General features: G+C 36.0%; 1 protein-coding gene across 2 annotated transcripts in view; it reads left to right on the forward strand.

The window, feature by feature from the left end:
• The window catches only part of cacnb4a (calcium channel, voltage-dependent, beta 4a subunit), a 48,390-nt gene that overhangs the window by 129 nt on the left and 25,102 nt on the right, over positions 1–23,159 (forward strand). Inside the window, exon 2 of one of the 2 annotated variants that reach the window (XM_052142497.1) lies at positions 1,479–1,562. In XM_052142497.1, the coding sequence (XP_051998457.1) occupies positions 1,479–1,562 (84 nt within the window). Of the gene's footprint in view, positions 1–1,478; positions 1,563–9,056; positions 9,346–23,159 lie in introns of those variants that run through there. The other variant, XM_052142495.1, reaches the window with a different exon arrangement.

A 23,159-nucleotide genomic window follows, 5' to 3' on the forward strand; every position in this document is an offset into this window, starting at 1 on the left:
TTTGTTATATAAAATAAATAATATATATATATATATAATATTATTATTATTATTTTTGTTAAAAAATTTTTTTAATAAAAAGCCTTAAAAGAACGTTGGGAGTTCTAATTACTAAGAAGAACCAAGTGGGAACATTACACTAACGTTAGGGGAACATTCTGTTTGCAGGGTAATGTGAATCCTGAGGAACCACTCTGATTGTAGTTGTATTTTATTTGTTTAATTCCTCAAATGATCTCACAAGCGGCAAATGTTTGAGTATACCTGTAATATGACCATAAAATGGCGAGACTCCTTAATGTTACAAAAAAAAGTAATGTACTACTGTATGTTGTATGAGATGGTAATATGGTAATTTGATGCATAATATAGTGCTAAAGGATGACCAGATTCACATACCATGGGATTTACAAGCTACTCCAATGTATATTTATGGTATTTCCAAGGTGCATCTCTAAAAACATGGTATTAACACTATCCTTTTTAATTTATTATTATTTTTATTTTGCAACGTATAATTTACTGTAGGATTTGCTCTCTGGATGTGTTTTAATGTTGGGCAGAATGTTAGTTCTTATTACCCTTATCCCTTCCTTAGCGTGGAATAAAATACAATTAAAAAATTCTAAGCAAAAATGTTTTGCTTTGTGTTTAAACCTACAGTAGGTCTATGTTTTGTGTAAAATTACATCTTGACTTCCACAGACTGATTATACGTATAAAAGGATCATTAAAACCAAACCCTAAAACGTTCTAATGATCGATGGTTGTCAGTTTGATCCATTGGTCTTTAATTAGGCTGCTAAATAATTCATATTCTCATTGATTTCCCTGTAAAGAATGCATGTCCTGACCCAATTTCTAAGCATCAGTGCTGATTTTTTATAAAAAAAAAATTCCCGCTTGTCCTTTTTACTGTATGTTTCACCTTTTCCTGTGCAGCAAAACTCACGGAAACATCCGATCTGCTAGCCTCCACACTGTATAGTTTAACTGCATGTTTTATCCTTTAGGGTTTCAACGTAAGACTGCATTGCGGCCATCCATACTGAAGGGCAGTTTGCTTGCTCAACACATTGCCTTGATTTCTATGTTGAGACTATGCCGAGTTCAGCTTTTTATTTTTTGTGGTAATGCGCTTTGATATCTATCCCAATAGACCTTTCTTATCTGTTAAGAATTTTGTCACGTTATACCCTGGATAGATCAAAGTTGCACATGTCTATTGTATTTAGTAGCAGATTTAATAATGCTGTACAAAACATACTAATGAAGTGCTTTGACAAGTGGGTATGACTCTATGTGCATTCAGAACCTTCTATATGTGTTTAAATACACAGAACTTTGTAAGGGTCTCCACTAAGACCTCTCTGACAGTGTTGTGGTGGAATACAGTATGTGGGGGTGTGTGTGAATGAAGGTGCCCCTGTTCTGCTTAGAGGAGAGAAAGTGATTAATAGCTTGCTCTCTTACTGCAGGTGAACAGAGGCACCTACTCTCGGCGCAGTCGACTGAAGAGGTCTGATGGCAGCACAACATCGACCAGTTTCATCCTTCGTCAGGTAAGAGGGCCGGCCAAGACAACAAAAGCATCCACATCATATTCATGCAAGAGGATTGAGATTATGGATATGTTTTGTGATAGACAGATATATTGGCCAGGCCATTTAATCGGAAGATATTTGGCAATTTTGACCATATTTGCATCTGCCGATAATCATGCCTTATTGGTGAATTAAAGGGATGGTTAACCCAAAATGAAAATTCTCTCATCATTTACTCAGCCTCATGCCATCCCAGTTGTTTAGGACTTTCATTCTTCTGCTGAACACAAACAACATTTTTCGAAGTGAATGGTGGCCAGTACTTTGAAAGCCCAAAAAGCACACGAAAGCAGCATAAAAGTAATGCATACGTCTCCAGTGGTTAAATCCATGTATTTTGAAGCAATATGATAGGTGTTGGTGAGGAACAGGTCAATATTTAATTCCTTTTTTTTTGCTACAAATTCTCCTTGCTGCCAAGTAGTGCACAAATTATGTGAATCACCAAAAACAAAAGAAGAAGAATGCGGAAGTCAAAGTGAACGTGCAGATTTATAGTAAAAAAGGACTTAAATATTGATCTTCTGAAGACATGGATTTAACCACCAGAGTCTTATTTATTACATTTTATGCTGCCTTTATTTGCTTTTTGAAGCTTCAAAGTTCTGGCTACCATTCACTTGCGTTTTATGGACCTACAGAGCTGAGATATTTTTTTTTTTTAAATCTTTATTTGTGTTCAACAGAAGAAAGAACGTCATACACATCTGGGATGGCATGAGGGTAAGTAAATAATGAGAGAATTTCCATTTTGGGTGAACTATCCCTTTAATAGAAGAGATCATTTTGCAGTTCAAAATCTGCCAACTGCCTTGAAACTGAGTACTAGTGCACATTTTCAGTTTTCGAATGTTTATTAGTGAATTTTGAGTAAATATTGTAAACAAGTGGAAAATAAGTGTTTGTTTAAATTCAGCAATTTTGTGTATACCTAATTTGCTAATTACATCGACCAACTCTGCTCTCTAGATATCGTATCGGTCATTAAAAATCTCACATTGATCGGTCAAGCACCAGGAATATTTACCTATACAACATGCTATCTCCATCTAGACATTTTCTGAAGCACAAAAAGTGTTTTGAACAGTGATTAAAATTCTTAGTGGATAATACAGTATCCAATTCCCATGTACATAATTTGAAAATATGTCATGGAAAAATGCAACAGTCAACAAATACTTTTTATAGAGGCTAACAAGTTCACATTTATCCATAATGCACACATTTCTAACATATGTGTTTTTGCCAACAATCACAGCATGGTTCCTTGGAGGGTCTTATCTCACTGTAAATGAGTCATTTGAATCTTGGCATCTTACACTATTTGAGTGAAAATTGGTCATATGATGAATCAGAGATAATTTCTTGTGCAACATCTTTCAATTTAACACCTTCATGCCAAGTCAAAGGCCTTGTACATTTCTCAATATATATAGTTCAATGTGAGTTTTCAAAGAATTATGTTATTGCACAGCATTTAAATGGGTCATTTGGTTTCCAAGCAACAGATGAGTGCTCACTCTCATCAGATGAATATAAATTGATCATGGCTACCACCGACTGTACGCATTTAGCTGAATAGAGGTGAGATTAGTTCTTCATAACATCTGAAAAATGTGATTTTGTGTTTTGAACCTTTGAACTCTAAATATTCTTTCAGTACATGAGATATGAAATATCATCAAAGAGTTCTGAATATTCCCTAATGAAAATGTGAATGATGTAATACCTTTTGTCAGATCTCATGCTTTTTTCAAGTTTGCACTGAAGATGTTTTCCGGGGGAAACCAATGACCTTCATACCAACCAATGTAACATTTCTAGCTGTCCCTAAGTCCACCCTTGCTTATTTGCCTATATGACATGCGTTGTTTGACATTCTTTATAGAGCTTCTGTGCTACTGCACACAATGCAAATAGCTTTGTGTGTTGAATCAGAATGTAGAAAGGATTAAACCATCATCTCCAGTCAATGACCAAACAGCACCAACACAAATAAGTAACCACATGAGTTGCCATAGGTACAGCAGCAGAGGCTATTGAGAAAATCAATATTATCAACTTTTTTTCTCTCTCAAGCCTTTGCATCTTTATGTGACACGCTTCTACAAAACGGCAACTACAGGCCATAAATAATAATAATAATCTTTATTTTTAATATAGCCCCCTTTTAAAGGTAGCTTCTCAAGGCGCTTTACATAGAAAAGACAAGCATATAAGAATACAAAGAATAATAGCAAATATAGCAAATAAACATACATATGAAAATACATTTAATAATAAAACCGAATACAAAAAATTAAATAATCAAGGAAAAACTTGATTTTAAGAAATGTTTAAAATCAGATTGAAATATACTTAAAGTATGCGCTTCTCTAATATTAGTAATATTTTGGAGCATAAGAATCAAAAGCCCAAAAGCTAAATATATGCTAAAGAAGCACTGTTATATGTTTTTTATCATAATCATTTAAACTAATTTTCAGTAAACATGGACTCAAAATGTACACTCTTTAAATTTTTTATGGATGTTCCTGGTCTTATTATGCACTATTAATTGATGCATGTTAATCCATGTAAGATACGTTTGCCTTTTAACTATTTTATCAAAATGTAATCCCTAAATAACCACTAAAGCAACTATAAATTATTACCTTTCAACCCCTACTTTCCCACCACCTTCCTCTATTCTGGTAATAAAACTCCCACTTTTCACAAACCAATCAGTTCCTAATAGATCAAGTCCAGCCTTACTATTTTTCTCATAAATGATTTTTTTACTCGTACATACATCCCACAGGATACTTCAGGTTGTGAAAGTAAAATGAGTTGCAACCAGCATTTCACATTGACTTTAAGAACTTTAGCCCAAGGCCATCTCATTTCTTGATTTTATTTATGTAATTAATTGTTAGTAGTTAAAATGGAGACACTAAAAAAACGACTTCAGCTCATTGGTAAATTCAGTCACCTTATATACAGCATTCTCCAAATGAATTTAGAATCTAGGTCCCCACAGAACCTTGGGAATTCAGTATTTAGACTGACATCCATAACTTTCTATTTCTGGCCATAGAGGTGGTTTCACAGCAAAGACCTTCATCCAGGACACCCTACTTCTGTGTCTGCCAATGTAGTTATGTTTAAAATGTGATAACTAGAGCTTGGTTGTGTTAAATTCATTTATGAGATTTTCAGATTTAGAAAGTAGACTTTGGGTTTGTTTAGTGTAATTAGTGTTTTTAAGGTTCGAGGGAATAAATACTTATCCTGTAAAATGAAACAATAAATATCCAGGACTGATTTTTTTGGAGTAGAGAGGCATTGAGAGGACACGTCTGCACGTCTATATGTCAGAAAATGTGTCTTGGCACTCTGCTCAAATGAAGTAAGAAAATCCATGGGGGCTGAAATCCTGCTGAGATCAAGGTTAAAGACAAGACTGAAGGTAATAATCTTGTATATAAAAACAATGAACTGGCTTTGAATTTACAACTGATACAAATCACATTTTGAAGTAGAAAGACTGAATAATGTAAAATGATAAAAAACATTATTAGCCCAAGTTACTAGAAGTATATTTATTATTCCATCACAACACATTTAAAATTCCAGAGTGTCTGGAGCTTGTTTAAATTATTAATCTCTCTGGTATAGGTCACATGTCTAAACTGTTTAGTTATTAATTTATTTCTTTGTTTTCCTGCTGTGTTTATTGACCATAGGCCCCCAAAAGCCTCACAAGCAATGGGCAAAATGATCAAATGTTGGCATATATTGTAGATTTGAGAGATTTTCCTTACTAAATAAAACAGTTGAATGAGTAAATAATGGGCTTTATGATTACCCTTATAACAAAGCGAGAGTGTATTGAAGGCAAAAATAACCATTTATTACAGGGTTCAAAATGTCTGTTTCCTTTCAGCTCTTGATGTCAAACAGCAAGGTAGGCTTTATTGAGAAAAAGACAATTTGTTCTGTTTTAATCATCTTCCATTCCAATAGATGTGAAATAGAAATGACATAAATGGCATTTATAGTAAGTCTGTAAATATAATAGTGGTCTGAAGGATCATTTAGCAAAATATTAACATATTTAAGTATGTATAACCTTTTTTGAAATAGCATCTATAATGGTAAGATTCTATCCAGATGTTTTTCTTTCATAAATCAGATTTCATATCAAATATTTGTTAATTATCAAAGTATGTTTATTTTGAGTAGTTGCAAACATTCACTTCACTGTCTTCATCCAGAGCTTTTGTTGATTTATGGGTTATGTTTTGGTTTATGGACAATGGTATTATTTTACGTATAAGAGTTAAAGGGGTGGATTTATCTTGTTAATGAATCCAAAATTCTAAATATTGTGTATATAATGATTAAAAAGGATACATTTTCTTTATTTTCAAAAGATTTTATGAGGCAAGTTGCTCGTGTGCATTCTTAACTACAGGGGGCGATGTGTGCAAGCGTTTTATGCTCAAGAGAGCTGTGAATAATTAACAGTAACACAGTCAATTTATTTCTATGTAATTACATGAAAAGGTCTGATTGGTCCTGGTTTTCTTATACTTTCAGTAACTGGAATGAAGGAAAATATAGATCAATAACAGAATTAGGAATGCAGCACAGATATACTCCCGTCTCCATGGAAATTTGTCTGATAGAGTGGGTTAATTTTATTTTGTTTGTCCGGTGACATGTATTTTATGGGTGCAGTGATGAATTAATTTATATATGATTACAAGTCTTAAGGTTTTCTATTTAACTGTTAAGATTTGGAGGGGAAATTAGTACAATGAAAATAAATGTATATTTATGAAATAAATGAACTACTAAACAGTTTAGCCATGTGAATATACCACACACACACACACAATATATATATATATATATATATATATATATATATATATATATATATATATAACATTAAGCCAATTGTGTGGCAGCAGTGCAATCCATAAATTCAAGCAGATACAGGTCAGGAGCTTCAGTTAATGTTCACATCAACCTTCAAGTCAAGGCAAGTTTATTTATATAGCACATTTCATACACAATGGCAATTAAAAGTGCTTTACATAAAAATTATAAAGAAAATACAAGATACGTAAAAAATAAAAAAATATTAACAACCACAAGGTTCTCTGTTACTTGGTTGTGGTGTCTTTTTAATTGAAGATATACCCTAAAAAGGACCAATAAGGTTCAATATCAACAATTTCGAAATATTATAAATATAAAGAATATTAACGGATCAGTAATCTATAAAGAGGCGTGTACCAATACCACACCCTACTCTCATATCCCTGTATTCGACTAATAGGACCAAGATCTGCTGATTTTAGAGATTAAATTCTCTCTAAACCCAAGTATGTCAAATTGTGGGACAGATAAATTAAATTAGAATGGATGAAAAAAATGTATCTCATTGATTTCGTCTGTGGCATGATTATTGGTGCCAGACAGGCTGGTTTGAGTATTTCTGGACCTGCTAATCTCCTGGGATTTTCACGCACAACAGTCTCTAGAATTTACTTAGAATAGTGCCAAAACAAAAAAACATCCAGCACTCAATAAATAATAATAATAATAATAAATTCACTAAACTTAATTAAATTGAGGAAAACTTTCCCACCGCACAATTAAATAAAACTTTTCCAACAAAAAAGATGTCGGTTTGAACTGACTTGTTCTAGTTGTACAAACTGTATCTAATTAATTGTCTTACATTGGTCCAATTAATTTAATTGTATTAACCATTAATATATGCCAAGTGAGCAAGTGTAATGACAGTTAAACTTTAGCACTGACAGTTTGATAGCAACCGCTTATAGAGCTAAGCAGCACTCAAATTTAACTTCACTGAAAGTGAGAGTCCATACACATCCTAAGAACAAGTGCCAATCTTCACCGCAATGGTAACTCAAAATACTCCAGCCTAGAAAACAATCCTTTTAAATGCCAATTTAACACAAAATTAAACATGAACAAATCTCTTCCTATTCTTATCTTACTCAAAATAGCATAACATTTGTTAGTTTCTTAGTTTCAACATTCGCTCACCCCAGCCAGTCACCTGCAAAGCATGCTGGGAAATGGAAATCTCGTGACCAGTTTCATCAGAACTACAAAAAGTATTCATGTAGTCCTAACTCAAATTAAGTAAACAACCTGCAAAAATCTTTTTTTGAGTAAATGAGTGTCAAATGCCTTGTTGATGAAATAATTTCAACAGCAAATGGCCAGGGCAGTGTTTCCCAAAAGCATCGCAAGATTAAGTTGATCGTAGAGACCATTGATGCCAATAGTTTCTACGATCTATAGGCTTACGATGCTTTTGGGAAACACAGCCCAGACTAGTTTGAGCTGACAGAAAGCTATGGTAACTCAGATAATGACTCTATACATTTGTAGGGAGGAGAATAGCATCTAAGAAAGCACAACACTTGAAGCAGATGGGCTACAACAGCAGAAGACCACATCTGGCACTTTATTAGGACCAAAATATTCATAATGAAGTGCTTAATGAGTGTATGTCTGGTCATAGCTGGGAATTTATATGTTCTTGTCCCAGTGACCCTGACAAGGGGTAGGTGTTTTATAGCCGGTCTGTGTTCATTGGGGATGTAATGACCCGGTTCAATACCCTTATGTCAAGCTTCAGTTTTATGAATAGTGTTTCATCATTCACATCTCCCATAAACTGCTTGTTTGAGTGATTTACAAGGAGGAGATGGAGAGTTGGAGTCCTGTATATGATAGCTTGGATGATAAAACAGGCGAGAACTTCTTATAGACTAACACTGAAGAAAGGACCTCGTCATGATGCCAAAATATCATAGAGACTTAAGGGTTGCTTCATTTGACGAACAACCAAGCAACTGCATTTCAGTGCACTAACAAACACCCAGAAAATCTTAGCAACCACATAGCAAAATGGTTAAAACCACTCAGAAAATCTTACCAACCTTGCACAAGCAAACATTAGTCTTATTTTCTTCAGAATATGTTTTGCCATTGTGGTATATAGAGTTGCTAAACCCTGGCTGACAAATGAGCATACATGTGAACTGTAATAGTAATTACTAATCTGTTTGTGAATAATTGTGGACTATAGATGTGTTCATGGGTAAAATGGGGGAATAGATGGTGAATGAGAGAGGCAGTAAGAGAGGGTGGGAAGTGGTTTGAAGATGGGGGGTGGTTTGTCAGAGTGAACAAAAATAGAAATGGTGAGGAAAATCACAGGAAACCCAGTGGTCAAGGAGTGGAATGCTGTCAGCACCCTGTAGACCCCCTTCTCCTCTTTTAAGAGTTAACAGAAGAGAGGACTTGTCCTTTCTGACTGGAGCTCCCCTTAGCCAATCAGAATACAGCCTTGCTGCTTTGTCATCAGCCTCTGATTGAGGAAGGCTCTGTTCTCCTACTCTGTTTGTTGAAGCTGATGCCAGGTGTCTACAGCCTCCGGGGAGAGCCCCACTTCTTTATGATGTGATCGATCATGGTTCATTCTCCACTCATACAATACGCTGACTTCAAGAGGTGATAGGGCAGCTGCTGTCTGCTTATCATTCCTGCTTTGGCGCTCTTTCTGTGGGCAAGTGAATTGTAAGAGAGCGTATCCCTAGAGCTTTCTTATACCTCATTTGCATTTGATCATTAAGGAGATCTTTGGGAATATCAAACCTCCATGTACGACAATTTGTACCAGCATGGATTCGAAGACTCTGAGGCGGTGAGTGGGGCTATGGTCTATGTTTGTCGAGCCGTTGTTGGCTGGCTGCATCTTCATGGTCTTATACAATGTGGTTCAATCTATGAATGTATGCACATACTAACGCTCTTTGCAAGGCAGGAGTAATTTAGCTTGCAGATGAATGTATGCCCCACTGACTGTTTTGGGGGAGGGGAGAGGATCTGTGTGTGTGTGTGTGTGTGTGTGTGTGTGTGTGTGTGTGTGTGTGTGTGTGTGTGTGTGTACGTATGTATTGCTCTGTATTCATTTTCACCTCCACTCTTCCTCCAAACCATGCTGTGTTCCTCTTATGCCTCACGGAAGAGGCAACCAGAGGAGGGCATCACTCGGCAGCCTGTTATTCCGTATCATGGAGCAGTCAGAAATAATCCCACACTGCTTACTTGTTCAGTTCCTCTTGGTTTGCACACTGTGTTGCTGTTTCTATAGGATTTTCAGTGCTGTATAGCTTTTGTGTGGTCCCAGCTTCTCTTTAAAGAAATGCTTGCTTAAAGTGCCACTTTTTTACTCCATGTAAAGGATGGGCTCAATTAATTAACATCATTAGACCAGACATGAACAAGATCAGTCTCTTCAGTCAACTGATCAGAAGTTTACATCAAGAGCAGGTTAGTCTCTTTAAGATGCAGCCTTCATTCTTGTATTTATTCACATATACCACAAAGTATCATCATTATCTTCTGTGTTGATGGTTGTTTTCCATGAATTAGCCAGTGCATTCCCACTGTCACAACCAGGGCTTCAATGGTCAGTGGCCTTTGTCCCACCTATTACCCTTGGGCCAAAGAAGGCCAACTGGGGATTAAGGTGTGGTCAATGTCAAAAGCCAGAGTCAGGTCAGAGGTTTCAGCACCAAGATACTCATTTTCCAATTTTTCCTATCTAGCTACCAGCTTACCTGAACAGATCAATGAAGAATGGAGAATCCTCAGGACTGGTCAGTAGACGAAATCAGGGCTCTTCTGAGTATTTGGGCTGATGAAAATGTGCAACTTCAGATTGACGGCATCTACCGAAACAAGGACGTGATTAAGTTTATTGTCTCCGAACTTGCCAAGTTGCGTGTCCAGCTCACAACAGTACAGATTCTGGAAAAATTTAAGAAATTGTGGAAACGGTACAAATCCGTGTTCATCTCGAGGGCTAGCTAGTCTCCAGAGTCTGATACGTCAACTTGAGCTTCCCTCTTGTTTGTGAAACGGGCAGGGTGTGCGACGTTGGCACCAGGGTGGTGTATTAAGGGGGGGTTTAGGGTAATGCTCTGGGGCTATTGGCCCGATGGTGCACTGTAAAAAATGTCAGTAATTTTAACAGTAAAATACTGTAAAAATGCTACAGAAATAAAATGTTAATTGATTAACAAATATTAACTGTAAAATATACAGTAAAATGTTTTAATATATTTTAAAAGACAATACAGTAGTTTTTACAATAAAATTATGTAAAAATTAAATAATTTAAATGTAAAGTAAGATTTTCCTGTAAAATTAATAATAAAAAGAACAAGAGAGTGCATGTACTTTTTACAGTAAATTATTGTTAAAATTACAGAAAAAAACAGTAATCGGGCATTCCCAGAATTCCCTGCGTGACTCATTACATTTCATTATATTTCAAATCAAATCAAATCAAATCAAATCACACTACCATTGTCACACTACCATGTACACAAGTGCAACAGTAGGTGAAATTCTTGTGTGCAGTTCCGAGCAACATATTCCAATTACAGTAAACAACATATTTACTTTTATATCAAATGGACGCATACTTACACAACACAATAATTATATACAATGTACAGTAAACAATACACACAATATACAATACAATAAAGTAAAGAGTATATGAAATATATATATAAAGTAGTTGTATTGAGGAGAATATGTTGACAGTCCAGTGTGAGATTATAGATTAATAAAGTGCAGTGCTAATTATTGATCCTGATAGATCAAGTGTTCAACAGTGTGACTGCTTGGGAATAGTTATGTTTCTTCTTGTTTTTAATATCAGTTATGTACACTGGAGTGTTCTGTGTTATATTTGATGTACTGTAATTTAGTTAATGTTTACTGCATTATTTAAATCTCATTTGTGTTACCCTGATGGTGTTTAGTGTTTATGTGAGTGATACTGAGCACTGTCTCTATATGTTTATTGGTCATTGCTGTCATCATATGCCCTTCTGTAGTTACTACGGTGAATAACAAATACCTTATAAAGTAAACAATAGATTTTTACAGTTTCAGAAGGCATGTTTATGATTTTTTTTCTGTAAATTTAACAGATTTTTTTTTTTTTTTACAGTCCCAGTGTGTAAATTACAACCATTTTAAACTGTAAAATGTACAGGTTGTTCTGTAAAGTGGTTTACATTTTAACTGTATTTTTTACATTATTATTCTGGCAACCACAGCTGCCAGATTTTATTATTTTTTTTACAGTGTGGGACTGCAGATAGATTTTGGTCTCACGGCTCAAGTTCCCAAAAAAATGTTTTCACATTTTTCCCCAGTAAAACATCTTGACATCCTTAGATATATTTACTCAAGAAGCAATTGCATAGGATACTACGGCTTGTTTTCAAGGAATGTGTCTTAAATTAATTGTATTTTTCTTACCCCGTTGACAACTTTTTTCTTTTAAGGATCAATCTTTAGTGAGGTTTATGCTTTAAAAAAAGAAAACAATCATCTCCCTGAGTGCCGCCATACACAAGCATCTTGGAAAAACTGGAGTTACATGTTCATTAACTCTGGCAGCCAAAAGCTTGGAATGATGTACATATTTTGCTGTTTCAGAAGGAAATTGTTACTTTAATTCAGTGCAACCCTAAATGCTGTGTGACATAAGTGTCAACAGCAAGGTTTGATTTTTTTTTTTTAATTGTTATGTCTAATTTAATTTAATTTCAATTACTGGCACTCTTGGAATGAATCCATAAAATGATTTATGAATTGCTTTATGTGAAATATTACAGAGGAAGGTGCATAAATATATTTGTATAAGATGTAAATTAATTAACAATGGCAGTAGACATTAAAAGTGCTAATGCATAGGTTATGAATATCATTTTATAAGAAATTATAAAATTTGATGTTATATTGTATTATGACATTTTTTCATGATTACAGAAGTGTTTTGCTCCTTCAGAGCTGCATTTCCCAAAGGCATCGTAAGCTTAAGTTGATCATAGAGGCGAATGGTTTCTATGATCTACTTAGGCTTACAATGCTTTAGGGTAATGCAGCCAAGGTCAGTTAAGGTGTGTTGTCTGTTTAAAAAAAGTTCATGAGAACAACTACACAAACAAATTTGAGATTTGAGCAGCAAATCTGAATTGGGCTCATTGTCTTGTGTTGTGAATGTAGCCAAAGTGTCATATGAGTAATATCCCATTTACACCCTGTCTGTTAAGCTTTCATTAATCACAAGCTTTTAGCAGGAGATCTTCATTATTTACCTCTACCTACCAAACTAATTAAGCCCTCTAACATTAAGCTCTATTTATTAGGCAGCAGGGGTTCACACCATATACCAGTGGGGATTTTGTCAATGTGTTTCTAGGGATCCTGTATGTCAGCAGGGTCAAATTAATTTGAATTACTTTCAGCAGTTATAGTAAAATATTTAAGTATATTTTGGACTACTCAAAAATATTTGAGTAGTCCAAAATCCGTAGACAATGCCAGCTACTTGGCAACTGCTAAAAAACTGATGATGCTGTTATTAACACCTTTTCAGTGATAGAAAGTGGTTATCCTTATTGTTCGTTCTTACAGACCCCATGAAATCAATTTGGGATTTTGTGTCTTTTAGTCCATGTTAGCTCTGAGGCCATCTATTCTAGTTTAGTGTACTGCTTAGCATGGACAACATTTCCTTTTAGCACATGTAGCAAATAATATTTCGTGGCATCTTACTAAAGTAAAGCCTGTTGGCTATTTAAAAGAAATGTTGTCAACACAGGGAAGATTTTATCTATCTACTGATTAATAGGCTTGCAATCGATGCATTTTTCACGCATCGATAATCAGAAAATGTTCCTGAAGATCATCAATTTATTTATGCATTTATCAGATATATATAGGGCTGCTTGTTGCACAATAGTCTTTGTCTCTTCAAACATATTTCACAACACAACTTTGGTAAAGTGCAGGTCACAAGGTAAATCAAAGGGGGTCGCACACCGGACTCGTCTGTCAGATGACATGGTGCTATGTTCTAAAATTCGAAGGTACACACATACGACACACCAACGACTCCTAGCTACTCGGGAGGCTGCTTAAAATTTTGCAGCACCACGGAGCTCAACTGGCATAGTTTTCCATTACATTTGACCAAAATCATTATCAAAGAACATTGATTATTTACTCTAGCCATAGCTGGATGAAACCTGTGTATATGTATCTTTAATATAGCCTACAAAATGTTTTTTCAGTTACATGTATGTCTTTTTGTGGTTTGACGGCTTGAAAAAAACTCTTCAATGCTACATACAAAGAAATTGCATAATCATTTCTAATCATTCTGTTTGCACATTTACACCAGTTTCATACACTAACCTGCAAACTCATCAACATCACTGTTCATTCTTGAACCTTTTTAACTTTTGAGTGTATGGAAACTAGATTAACAACTGTCACCTTCCGCGTTGACGTGTCCTGTGTGACAGTGATCTCTGTGGCTTATCCTACCTGCAGCTGTCTTCAGTAAATGTTATATTTGATGAAGACTACATAAATGGAAGATCATCTGACAGTGAATTGGAAAGCACACTAATTAGGCTTCTAATTTAAATGTCGCTAATGTAATATAGCAATGCCTCACAAACATTCCAGACCAACCAGTCATTTATATATCAAATTTTATGACATGCATAATCTATACTCATATCTATATTTACTCTAATCTTAAGTGCCAAGAGGCTGTTTAAGTCTTCATGTTTTGTGTGCTGGATAATTTTATACCCCACAGCTAGTATTTCCTCTAGAATTATATGGTGCAGCAGACAAATTATGTCATAAAAATAAAATAATGACAGAAACTCAGCTGATCTTAAAATAGCCTTAGTCTAATTGTGTCGGCCTCTCTTTTCTGCTCTTCCCTTACAGCCTGTGAATATTAAAGCTAATTTAGGGTTCAAACCTCTACTCTTCATTTCGTGTGATATCCTGTTTCTCATATGTATAGGCTTGATGATGTTCCACTGTTTTTAGCATAATTGTGCTTGCAAACTGTTTATGACTAATAAATGTTACTGCACAGGTTCTAACTTGATCCAATGGATCAAACATGATGTCTTACTAAGCTTTTTCATTGTAGATTTTACAGTAATTGTTCTTGAGAAGCAAACAGAAATGGAAAAGAATATGCACACGAATTTCAAACTCATCTAATATAGTTTTGGTTTGAAAAATCATTCTTTACAGTATGCGTCTTGAATTTAAACGGTTTCATGCTCTCTGCAGCCAATAGTTTAACTCACAACATAAATTGTGGTTGACACAAACCATTTGTATTCTTGCTGCAAGTGGAGCCACATTAAATCTATGTAATTTTGTTCATGGTTTACAAGGAAGAGCAGATGTCAAAGCAACCTTTCTATGTGGGCATCTACCTAATTGGGCTAGCTTCTATTAAGTGACAGATGTATTATGATATACTATAGAATATGATTGAATGCATGGCCTTTGTTGTCAACAACAAAATAAAGGGGAAGCATTTCCTCCTCCCTTATAAAAGTTGATGAGCCTTTTAATTTTACTATAAAACTCTGCACGATTGTATGGTTAGTGGTATTTTGCCATGTACATGTAGCATTGTTTTTGCCATGCTGTCCGCAAATCAGACCTGCAACCCAAACCATCATATGAGAAACACTGATGTAAAGATAAATGTATCCAGTACCTTTATAGATAGGTATTGATAGAAAAAGTATCTTCAGGGCTTAGGTGATGCAAAGATTTCATAGACATCTCTTTTTATGGTTAAGTATTTGCTTTCATCAGATGTGGCCCTAAATGGAATTGACCTCATGCTGTTTGGTGGAGAGATTTATCTGTAATTACTGACTCCACGAGCAGGCATTGGTCCTCAGCCCTTATGATTCATCTGTGTATGTTCTCACTTTAGGATGCTTTTACACTGACCGATTTATCTGCTTTTGTTTTCAAAGAAACAGGGCAAAGATCCACAAATATATTGAGGGCCCTAAATGCTCACAGACTCACTGGCATCACATAAGAATGTGGACGCTGTGTACAATCTCAGGAGATAAGCAGAACTTGTGGCTCGACAATCAAAGCCCACACACTTGACATGGTTAGATAATGGTGTATGTGCTGAGGCAGAGTACATGAACACTGGTTCTGGTTTATGTGTGTGTGTGTGCATGTGTAGTTAGGTGAGCATTCAGATAATAATAAAGTACAATTTTAATCAGAAACTTTAAAAGTAATATAAACAGATTAGCATTTCTTGAAAACCAAACAGCAGTGCTTGCAAAGAAACAAAATTATATTTTTTATGTTTCAGGTAAACTTTTAGGCTAGAAACAAGAAACAGCAAGTATGCAAATGCAAACGTGAGTGCTTGGCCAATCAATGTATTGCCAGTGTGCTTTCTGGTTGAACATACACTATATGGCCAAAAGAATGTGGACACCCAAACACCACACCCATATGTGCCTGTTAAACATTTAATTTCAAAATCAAAGACATTAATACCTCTGTTTGCTGCTATACCTGCTCCCATTCAGACACAAGAGCTGGCCAGTCAAGATCTTTCACACCAGAATAGATAAACCATGTCTTTATGGATCTCGGTATGTGCTCAGGAGCATTGTCATGCTTTGAAGTTTGAAGCACAAAATTTGCATTAAGTATCATTAAGCTTTGTTCTCACAGAAAGGAATAACTAAACCCTTTAATTAGTAGGGGGTGTCCACATACTTTTGGCAATATTGTGTACTTGATGTGCATTCTTGTGTTTCTGTGGTGGTAACAAACCTCAGTACTCAAGGGGGCTGTAGAGTTACCTTCAAAAGTTTGTGCCATAAAACTTGATGTGTTATTCAGGCCAGTTGTTACAAATATATTGACTTATACTTATTTGCTCAGCAGTATTGTCTATAAACTATTGCTCTGCCATGTCATAGTTGACTTAAAAGAGAAAACTCACCATAGAAGTGGACAGTACACAATAATAATAATAATGGCCACCTGTGGCAATGCTAAGAATGCAACACATACTTGCGTTTTGTTATGAATTGCAGTCTGACATACACTCACCTAAAGGATTATTAGGAACACCATACTAATACTGTGTTTGACTCCCTTTCGCCTTCAGAGCTGCCTTAATTCTACGTGGCATTGATTCAACAAGGTGCTGAAAGCATTCTTTAGAAATGTTGGCCCATATTGATAGGATAGCATCTTGCAGTTGATGGAGATTTGTGGGATGCACATCTAGGGCACGAAGCTCCCGTTCCACCACATCCCAAAGATGTTCTATTGGGTTGAGATCTGGTGACTGTGGGGGCCATTTTAGTACAGTGAACTCATTGTCATGTTCAAGAAACCAATTTGAAATGATTCGAGCTTTGTGACATGGTGCATTATCCTGCTGGAAGTAGCCATCAGAGGATGGGTACATGGTGGCCATAAAGGGATGGACATGGTCAGAAACAATGCTCAGGTAGGCCGTGACATTTAAACAATGCCTAATTGGCACTAAGGGGCCTAAAGTGTGCCAAGAAAACATCCCCCACACCATTACACCACCACCACCAGCATGCACAGTGGTAATAAGGCATGATGGATCCATGTTCTCATTCTGTTTACGCCAAATTCTGACTCTACCATCTGAATGTCTCAACAGAAATCGAGACTCATCAGACCAGGCAACATTTTTCCAGTCTTCAACTGTCCAATTTTGGTGAGCTCTTGCAAATTGTAGCCTCTTTTTCCTATTTGTAGTGGAGATGAGTGGTACCCGGTGGGGTCTTCTGCTGTTGTAGCCCATCTGCCTCAAGGTTGTGCGTGTTGTGGCTTCACAAATGCTTTGCTGCATACCTCGATTGTAACGAGTGGTTATTTCAGGCAAAGTTGCTCTTCTATCAGCTTGAATGAGTCGGCCCATTCTCCTCTGACCTCTAGCATCAACAAGGCATTTTCGCCCACAGGACTGCCGCATACTGGATGTTTTTCCCTTTTCACACCATTCTTTGTAAACCCTAGAAATGGTTGTGCGTGAAAATCCCAGTAACTGAGCAGATTGTGAAATACTCAGACCGGCCCGTCTGGCACCAACAACCATGCCACGCTCAAAATTGCTTAAATCACCTTTCTTTCCCATTCTGACATTCAGTTTGGAGTTCAGGAGATTGTCTTGACCAGGACCACACCCCTAAATGCATTGAAGCAACTGCCATGTGATTGGTTGATTAGATAATTGTATTAATGAGAAACTGAACAGGTGTTCCTAATAATCCTTTAGGTGAGTGTATTTTGTAACGCAATGATGGACAAAATTGAGCTTGCGTAGCTAAAAGGATCTGTGTTCATGTATCTGTGTAGAGTGTGTTTCGGCATGTCAGAGACACTTTTCCATTGTAATGACACTTAGGGGGGAATTCACAAAGAATGAATTGCACCCGGTAAAAGCGCTGGTTATTTGCACAGGCTTTCTACATTGGTTTAGCACCCGTTTCACTAAATTAATGATGCTGATCTGACAACAGTGCAAACACACCCACAAAATTGAAAACTATGACTACAAAACTAAATGACAGTTTTTGGTGAAAAAAGATACGGTAATGTGCAAAAGTTTAAAGCAGTTGTGAAAATGTTGTATAGTGATGCTATGAACAATGCAATGCTATGAACAATTTTATTTCTAAATTAAGAGAAAACGTTCAAAGTGCATTAAACATAAAAATACGAGATCAATACTTGGTTTCACCACCCTAGGTCTTTAAAACAGAACCAATTCTCTCCTAGGTACAATTGTGCACAGTTTTTGTATGTTGTTGGCAGAGATGATGTTCCAAGCATCTTTGATAACTTACCATAGTTCTATGAATGTTATCCCAGACTGACTCAACAATGATGCTCTGTGGGGGCCATACCATCCAATGCAGGATGCCTTGTTCTACATCTATTCTATTCTAGTTGCAAAAAGAATATTTGGGAATATACAATTTATGTTGTCCATTGTCACACTAAAACAGATGATAGAAAATAGTCACCTTAAGACAAATGTTTTTGTAAAACATTTAATGTACATAAAACTTTTTCACAGTACATTGACTGTGGAAAAATATGATATTACCTTGAATTAATTTATTTTAATGCTATACTTTATAATCTTTTTCACATACTGGATTTTATTAGGATGCAGAATGCCTTTTAGACACCATTCATGGTTCCTGCAGCTTAATAGATTTCATTATGTCATAATAAATTAAGATCAACAAGATCGTTTGAGAAACTCTCTTGCCGCTAAGTATGTTGTGATAGTCGAGGTGCAGAAATAATTTCTGTGGGCATTCATGCTAAACCAAGTGCTTGTGTGAGAAATTCTAATGTGCTCCGCACACTCTTTTGTGAAGGTGTTTTTCATCTCTGTCTCAAGTGTGCATTAGAAATAGCCTCTTTGAAGACTACACTCAAAGCTACTTTTGTTATGATGTTAGTGAAATGCCCATAGTGGCTAGTATCAAGTTTTAGATCAGTATTAAGCCAAATCTTAAGGATTATTTGCAGTGACAGTAGGTTAATTGAAGAAATGTGTTATAATGTTTTGCTTGCATGCCTGTGATCGATTAAGTTTTTATAATTCACATAGTCCAAATCATATTCGGAAGGTCTTATCTGTGGGTTTGACTAATGAATATGTTAGGTTTGTTTTGTTCACCCAAAATGACAATTCTGTAATTCTGTAATTTACTCATCCTCTTATTTCAAACCCATGTGACTTTCTTTCTGCCATGGAATACAAAATGAGATATTTAGGCAGAATGTTAGCCTCAGTCATCATTTACTTTAAATTGATCTCTTTTTGTGCTCCACAGAAGAAAGAAAGCCATATGAATTTGGAGGGCAAGTAAATGATGACAGAATTTTTAGTTTCGGGTGAACTATCCTTTTAAGGAAAGGATTCTTCTTATCTTGTGACAAACTAAGCATGACTTTGCAGACGTGTTTTGGCATCTTAACATCTTTAAATATTACATTGTATCCTCAAATTAAATATAATATTTTTTACCCTCATATATTTTTATTACAAATAAAAGTTTATTCTTAAATTTATCATTTACATATTTGGCATGTGTCTAAATGTGTTGTTAGTCTGTGAAAGAGGACCTGTTTTATCATCTGTTGGGGCAATTTTTATGTCCCTCGCCCCACCATCTCTCTCCATCCAACCATCATTATTGCTGAGTTGGCAGCGTAGAGGAAGCAAACCAGCTGGCCACATGGTGTAATGTGTTCCTGAGTGAAATGATTGCCTGACTGCAAAGTCTGTAAACGCTTGCATGTTAGCTTGACTTGCTTGTCTGCAATAAATCTTTCATACCTTTTTGCAGCTCTATCAAATCTTACAGGCTCACTAGAACCGAAGTCATAGGGGTTTGTGACAACACAGGGGTGAATAAATTACATAATTTTCAGTTTTGGGTGAACCATCCCTTCAAAGAAGAGATAAATTGTTCAGAGAATACATTTAATTGGATTGTGGAATGCTGTATGCATGGAGATGGTTTCATTAATCAAAGAGAGGGAGATGATGTAATTTATATGAACAGTTGAAAATAACAAGGGTGGGAACAAGACTAGTGTTAGTTGGAGAATGAGTAGATGGAATGAGGTTTGGATGAGGATGAATCACTGTGGCTTTGATGTCATCAGGAGCAGATGCAAAGCCTGTCAGTTGACAAGCCTCAGTGAACATTGCCATATGTAACAATGGTCGCATGACATTGGAGGTCTGTGGTCTTGCATGACGGCCAAGGGTGAGGGCTTTGTGCTGGCCTGAGTTATGAGTGTCAAAGATTAAAGAGGTCATAACAGAATCAGTGTGACTTGAAAGCAGCAAAGCCTATAGAACTTATTCATAGTATCACCATCTTTGAATTTTGATGGGATTGAAAACAAGGTTATGAGGGAAAGGCATACTGTCTCTTCCAGCACTTCCCTTGCTGGTGGAATCTCCAAACTGCAAATGCAGGAACTGAGTTTAGGCTTTGCGCTGCAAACAGACCTGCTTTTGAAACATCTTAGCACAATTACCTATTTCTGAATAATTCAATTCATTAACATACAATACACCCACAGTTTACACGCATACATCCACAGATAGCACAAACACTCCCAACCATGCCCACTTGCGCTTACAATAAGCACTGTTATGAAAACTGGAAAAGATATAGCGCATGGTCATAGCACATAGCACTGCGCTTTGCGCACTCACGAAAATGGAGCCCTATGGCTAAATTAGGCAGTGAACTTGACTAAATAATCTTCCTTACTTTAAAGACCAGCATATTTGGTCACTAAAGCATATCGTATGTTGGTTTAAGATGCTGGTATGCTACTGTCCCAACCAGGCTTAACCAGCCAAATCAACCAGCTTCACCAGAAAGATCATGCGGGTCAACCAGTTTTTCTGGGGAACGTCATGTGTACTGGCCTACACTAGCAAGACCAGCAACAAGCTTAAACTATTCTGGAACACCATTGAAATTCATGGGCTGGTCTTCCTACAACAGTTTTTCCATCGTCATTTGCTAAGTAAATCTATTTTGGATAAAGAAATGCAAAGCAAGCACAAAGATTTGGTATGTCAAAAGTGAGTATCCATGAACCTGCAAAAGATAAAAATGTTACTTTTAAAGGGATTTACTCACTCTAATGCTTGCCAGATGTGTCTGACTTTCTTTCTTCTGCAGAACACAAATGAAGATTTTTAACTCTTATTTCTGATATTTCAGCTCTGTACTGTAGATCCATACAATTCAAGTGAATGGTGACCAGAACTTTCAAGCTCCAAAAATCACATAAATGCAGCATAAAAATAATCCATTTGACTCCAGTGGTTAAATCTATGTCTTTAGAAGCGATATGATAGGTGCTGTGAGAAACCGATCAATATCAAGTCCTTTTTTACTATAGAATGTGAAAGTAAAAGTTGAGATTTATAGTATAAAAAATTCTATAAATATTGATTTGTTTTTCACCCAAAGTGATTGCATTGCTTCAGAAGACATAGATTTAACCACTGGAGTCATATGGATTATTTTTATGCTGCCTTTATGTGATTTCTGGAGTTTGAAAAGGTCTGGTCACCATTCACTTGAATTGTATGGATCTACAGAGCTGAGATATGACTCTAAAAATTTTGTTTGTGTTCTGCAGAAGAAAGAAAGTCATACTTATCTGGGATGGCATGAGAGTAAATTATGACAGTATTTTCATTTTTGGGGTACAATTCCTTTTATTAAAATCCTGTTCATGAGAGCTTTCTAGTTGGTGGGTTCTTTATTTACTTTACATTTGTGCACTATATTTGGACCTTTTTCTCATATTTAACTTTTTTTGAATGTGTGTGCCTTTCTCCATATTTTTGAATGCCTGTCTATGTCACCATTGCTTGTACAGAGTTTCATTAGTCCATCTCCTTTCTTCTGCCAATTAGGTTGCAAAACAAGTGCCATCTCTTAACTGCTTTGTGGTCACTGGTTATAAATGCAGGAGAGTGTGTAGTTTGCAGCTCTTGTGATAGTAATGACATCAGACTGGTTCAGCCAAGAGGACAACTCAGCAGTCCATGCACTTAGAATGGACGTGTATGGGGCAGTGCATTCTGGTGGGGTTAAAAACAGAAATGTGCAATTTGTCTTGTTGCTATGCTTTTGAAACAGTGTTTTTTTATTTAATAAATACAGTAGGAACTATCTGTATAAGTTTCTACTATAAATTCTTATTATATACGCATGTTTGAAGCTGTTGTAAAAGTGCTGATAACCTGCAGCCATAAAACAGTCTACAAATAGGGTTATAAATTATATCACTTTGTGAATGAATTGTTTATTAATATGAATAAAAGTAAATATTTATTGAACATTGGTGTTTTTATTTTGGTGCAATGCCTTGCCCCATCCCTCATGTTGTTTCAAATCTGTATGATTTTTCTTTTCAGTGGAACACAAAAGCAGATGTTAGGCAAAATGTTAGCCTCAGTCACCATTCACTTTAATTGCATCTTTTTTCTATACAATGGAAGTGAATGGTGACTGAGACTGTCATTCTGCCTAACATTTGTGTTCCCTGCAAGAAAGAAATTCATACAGGTTTGGAATAATATGTGGGTGAGTACATAATAATAATTGGGATAAATATCCCTTTAAGTGCATTACTGGAATCAAAATGTTTGTTTTTACAAACAAGGAAGAGTCACAATTATTGTCCATGGTAATCAACAGCATGTCACAGATGCTGAATCACAGTGCTTGCTGTTGTTGGAATGAGAAAAGGGATTTACATTATCAGATGATGGAATGTATTGCAGTGGTAAAGAGAATGCTAGAAGAGGGTTATAGTGGATGTGTTTTTATAAGACAGTACTGAAAGGGTTAATAAATCTTCAAGGCATCTGTTGGCTTTGAGCAGAATCTTTGGATTAGAAGATCAAAGCACATGGTTGCTCTTGTATTCAGTGCCTCTCTCACTTTGAATTAAGTGCCATTCTGTTTTAGACAGACACCCCTATACCTCATCTCACATACATGGGGC

Source organism: Xyrauchen texanus, chromosome 14, assembly GCF_025860055.1.
Source record: "Xyrauchen texanus isolate HMW12.3.18 chromosome 14, RBS_HiC_50CHRs, whole genome shotgun sequence".
Taxonomy (NCBI): domain Eukaryota; kingdom Metazoa; phylum Chordata; class Actinopteri; order Cypriniformes; family Catostomidae; genus Xyrauchen; species Xyrauchen texanus.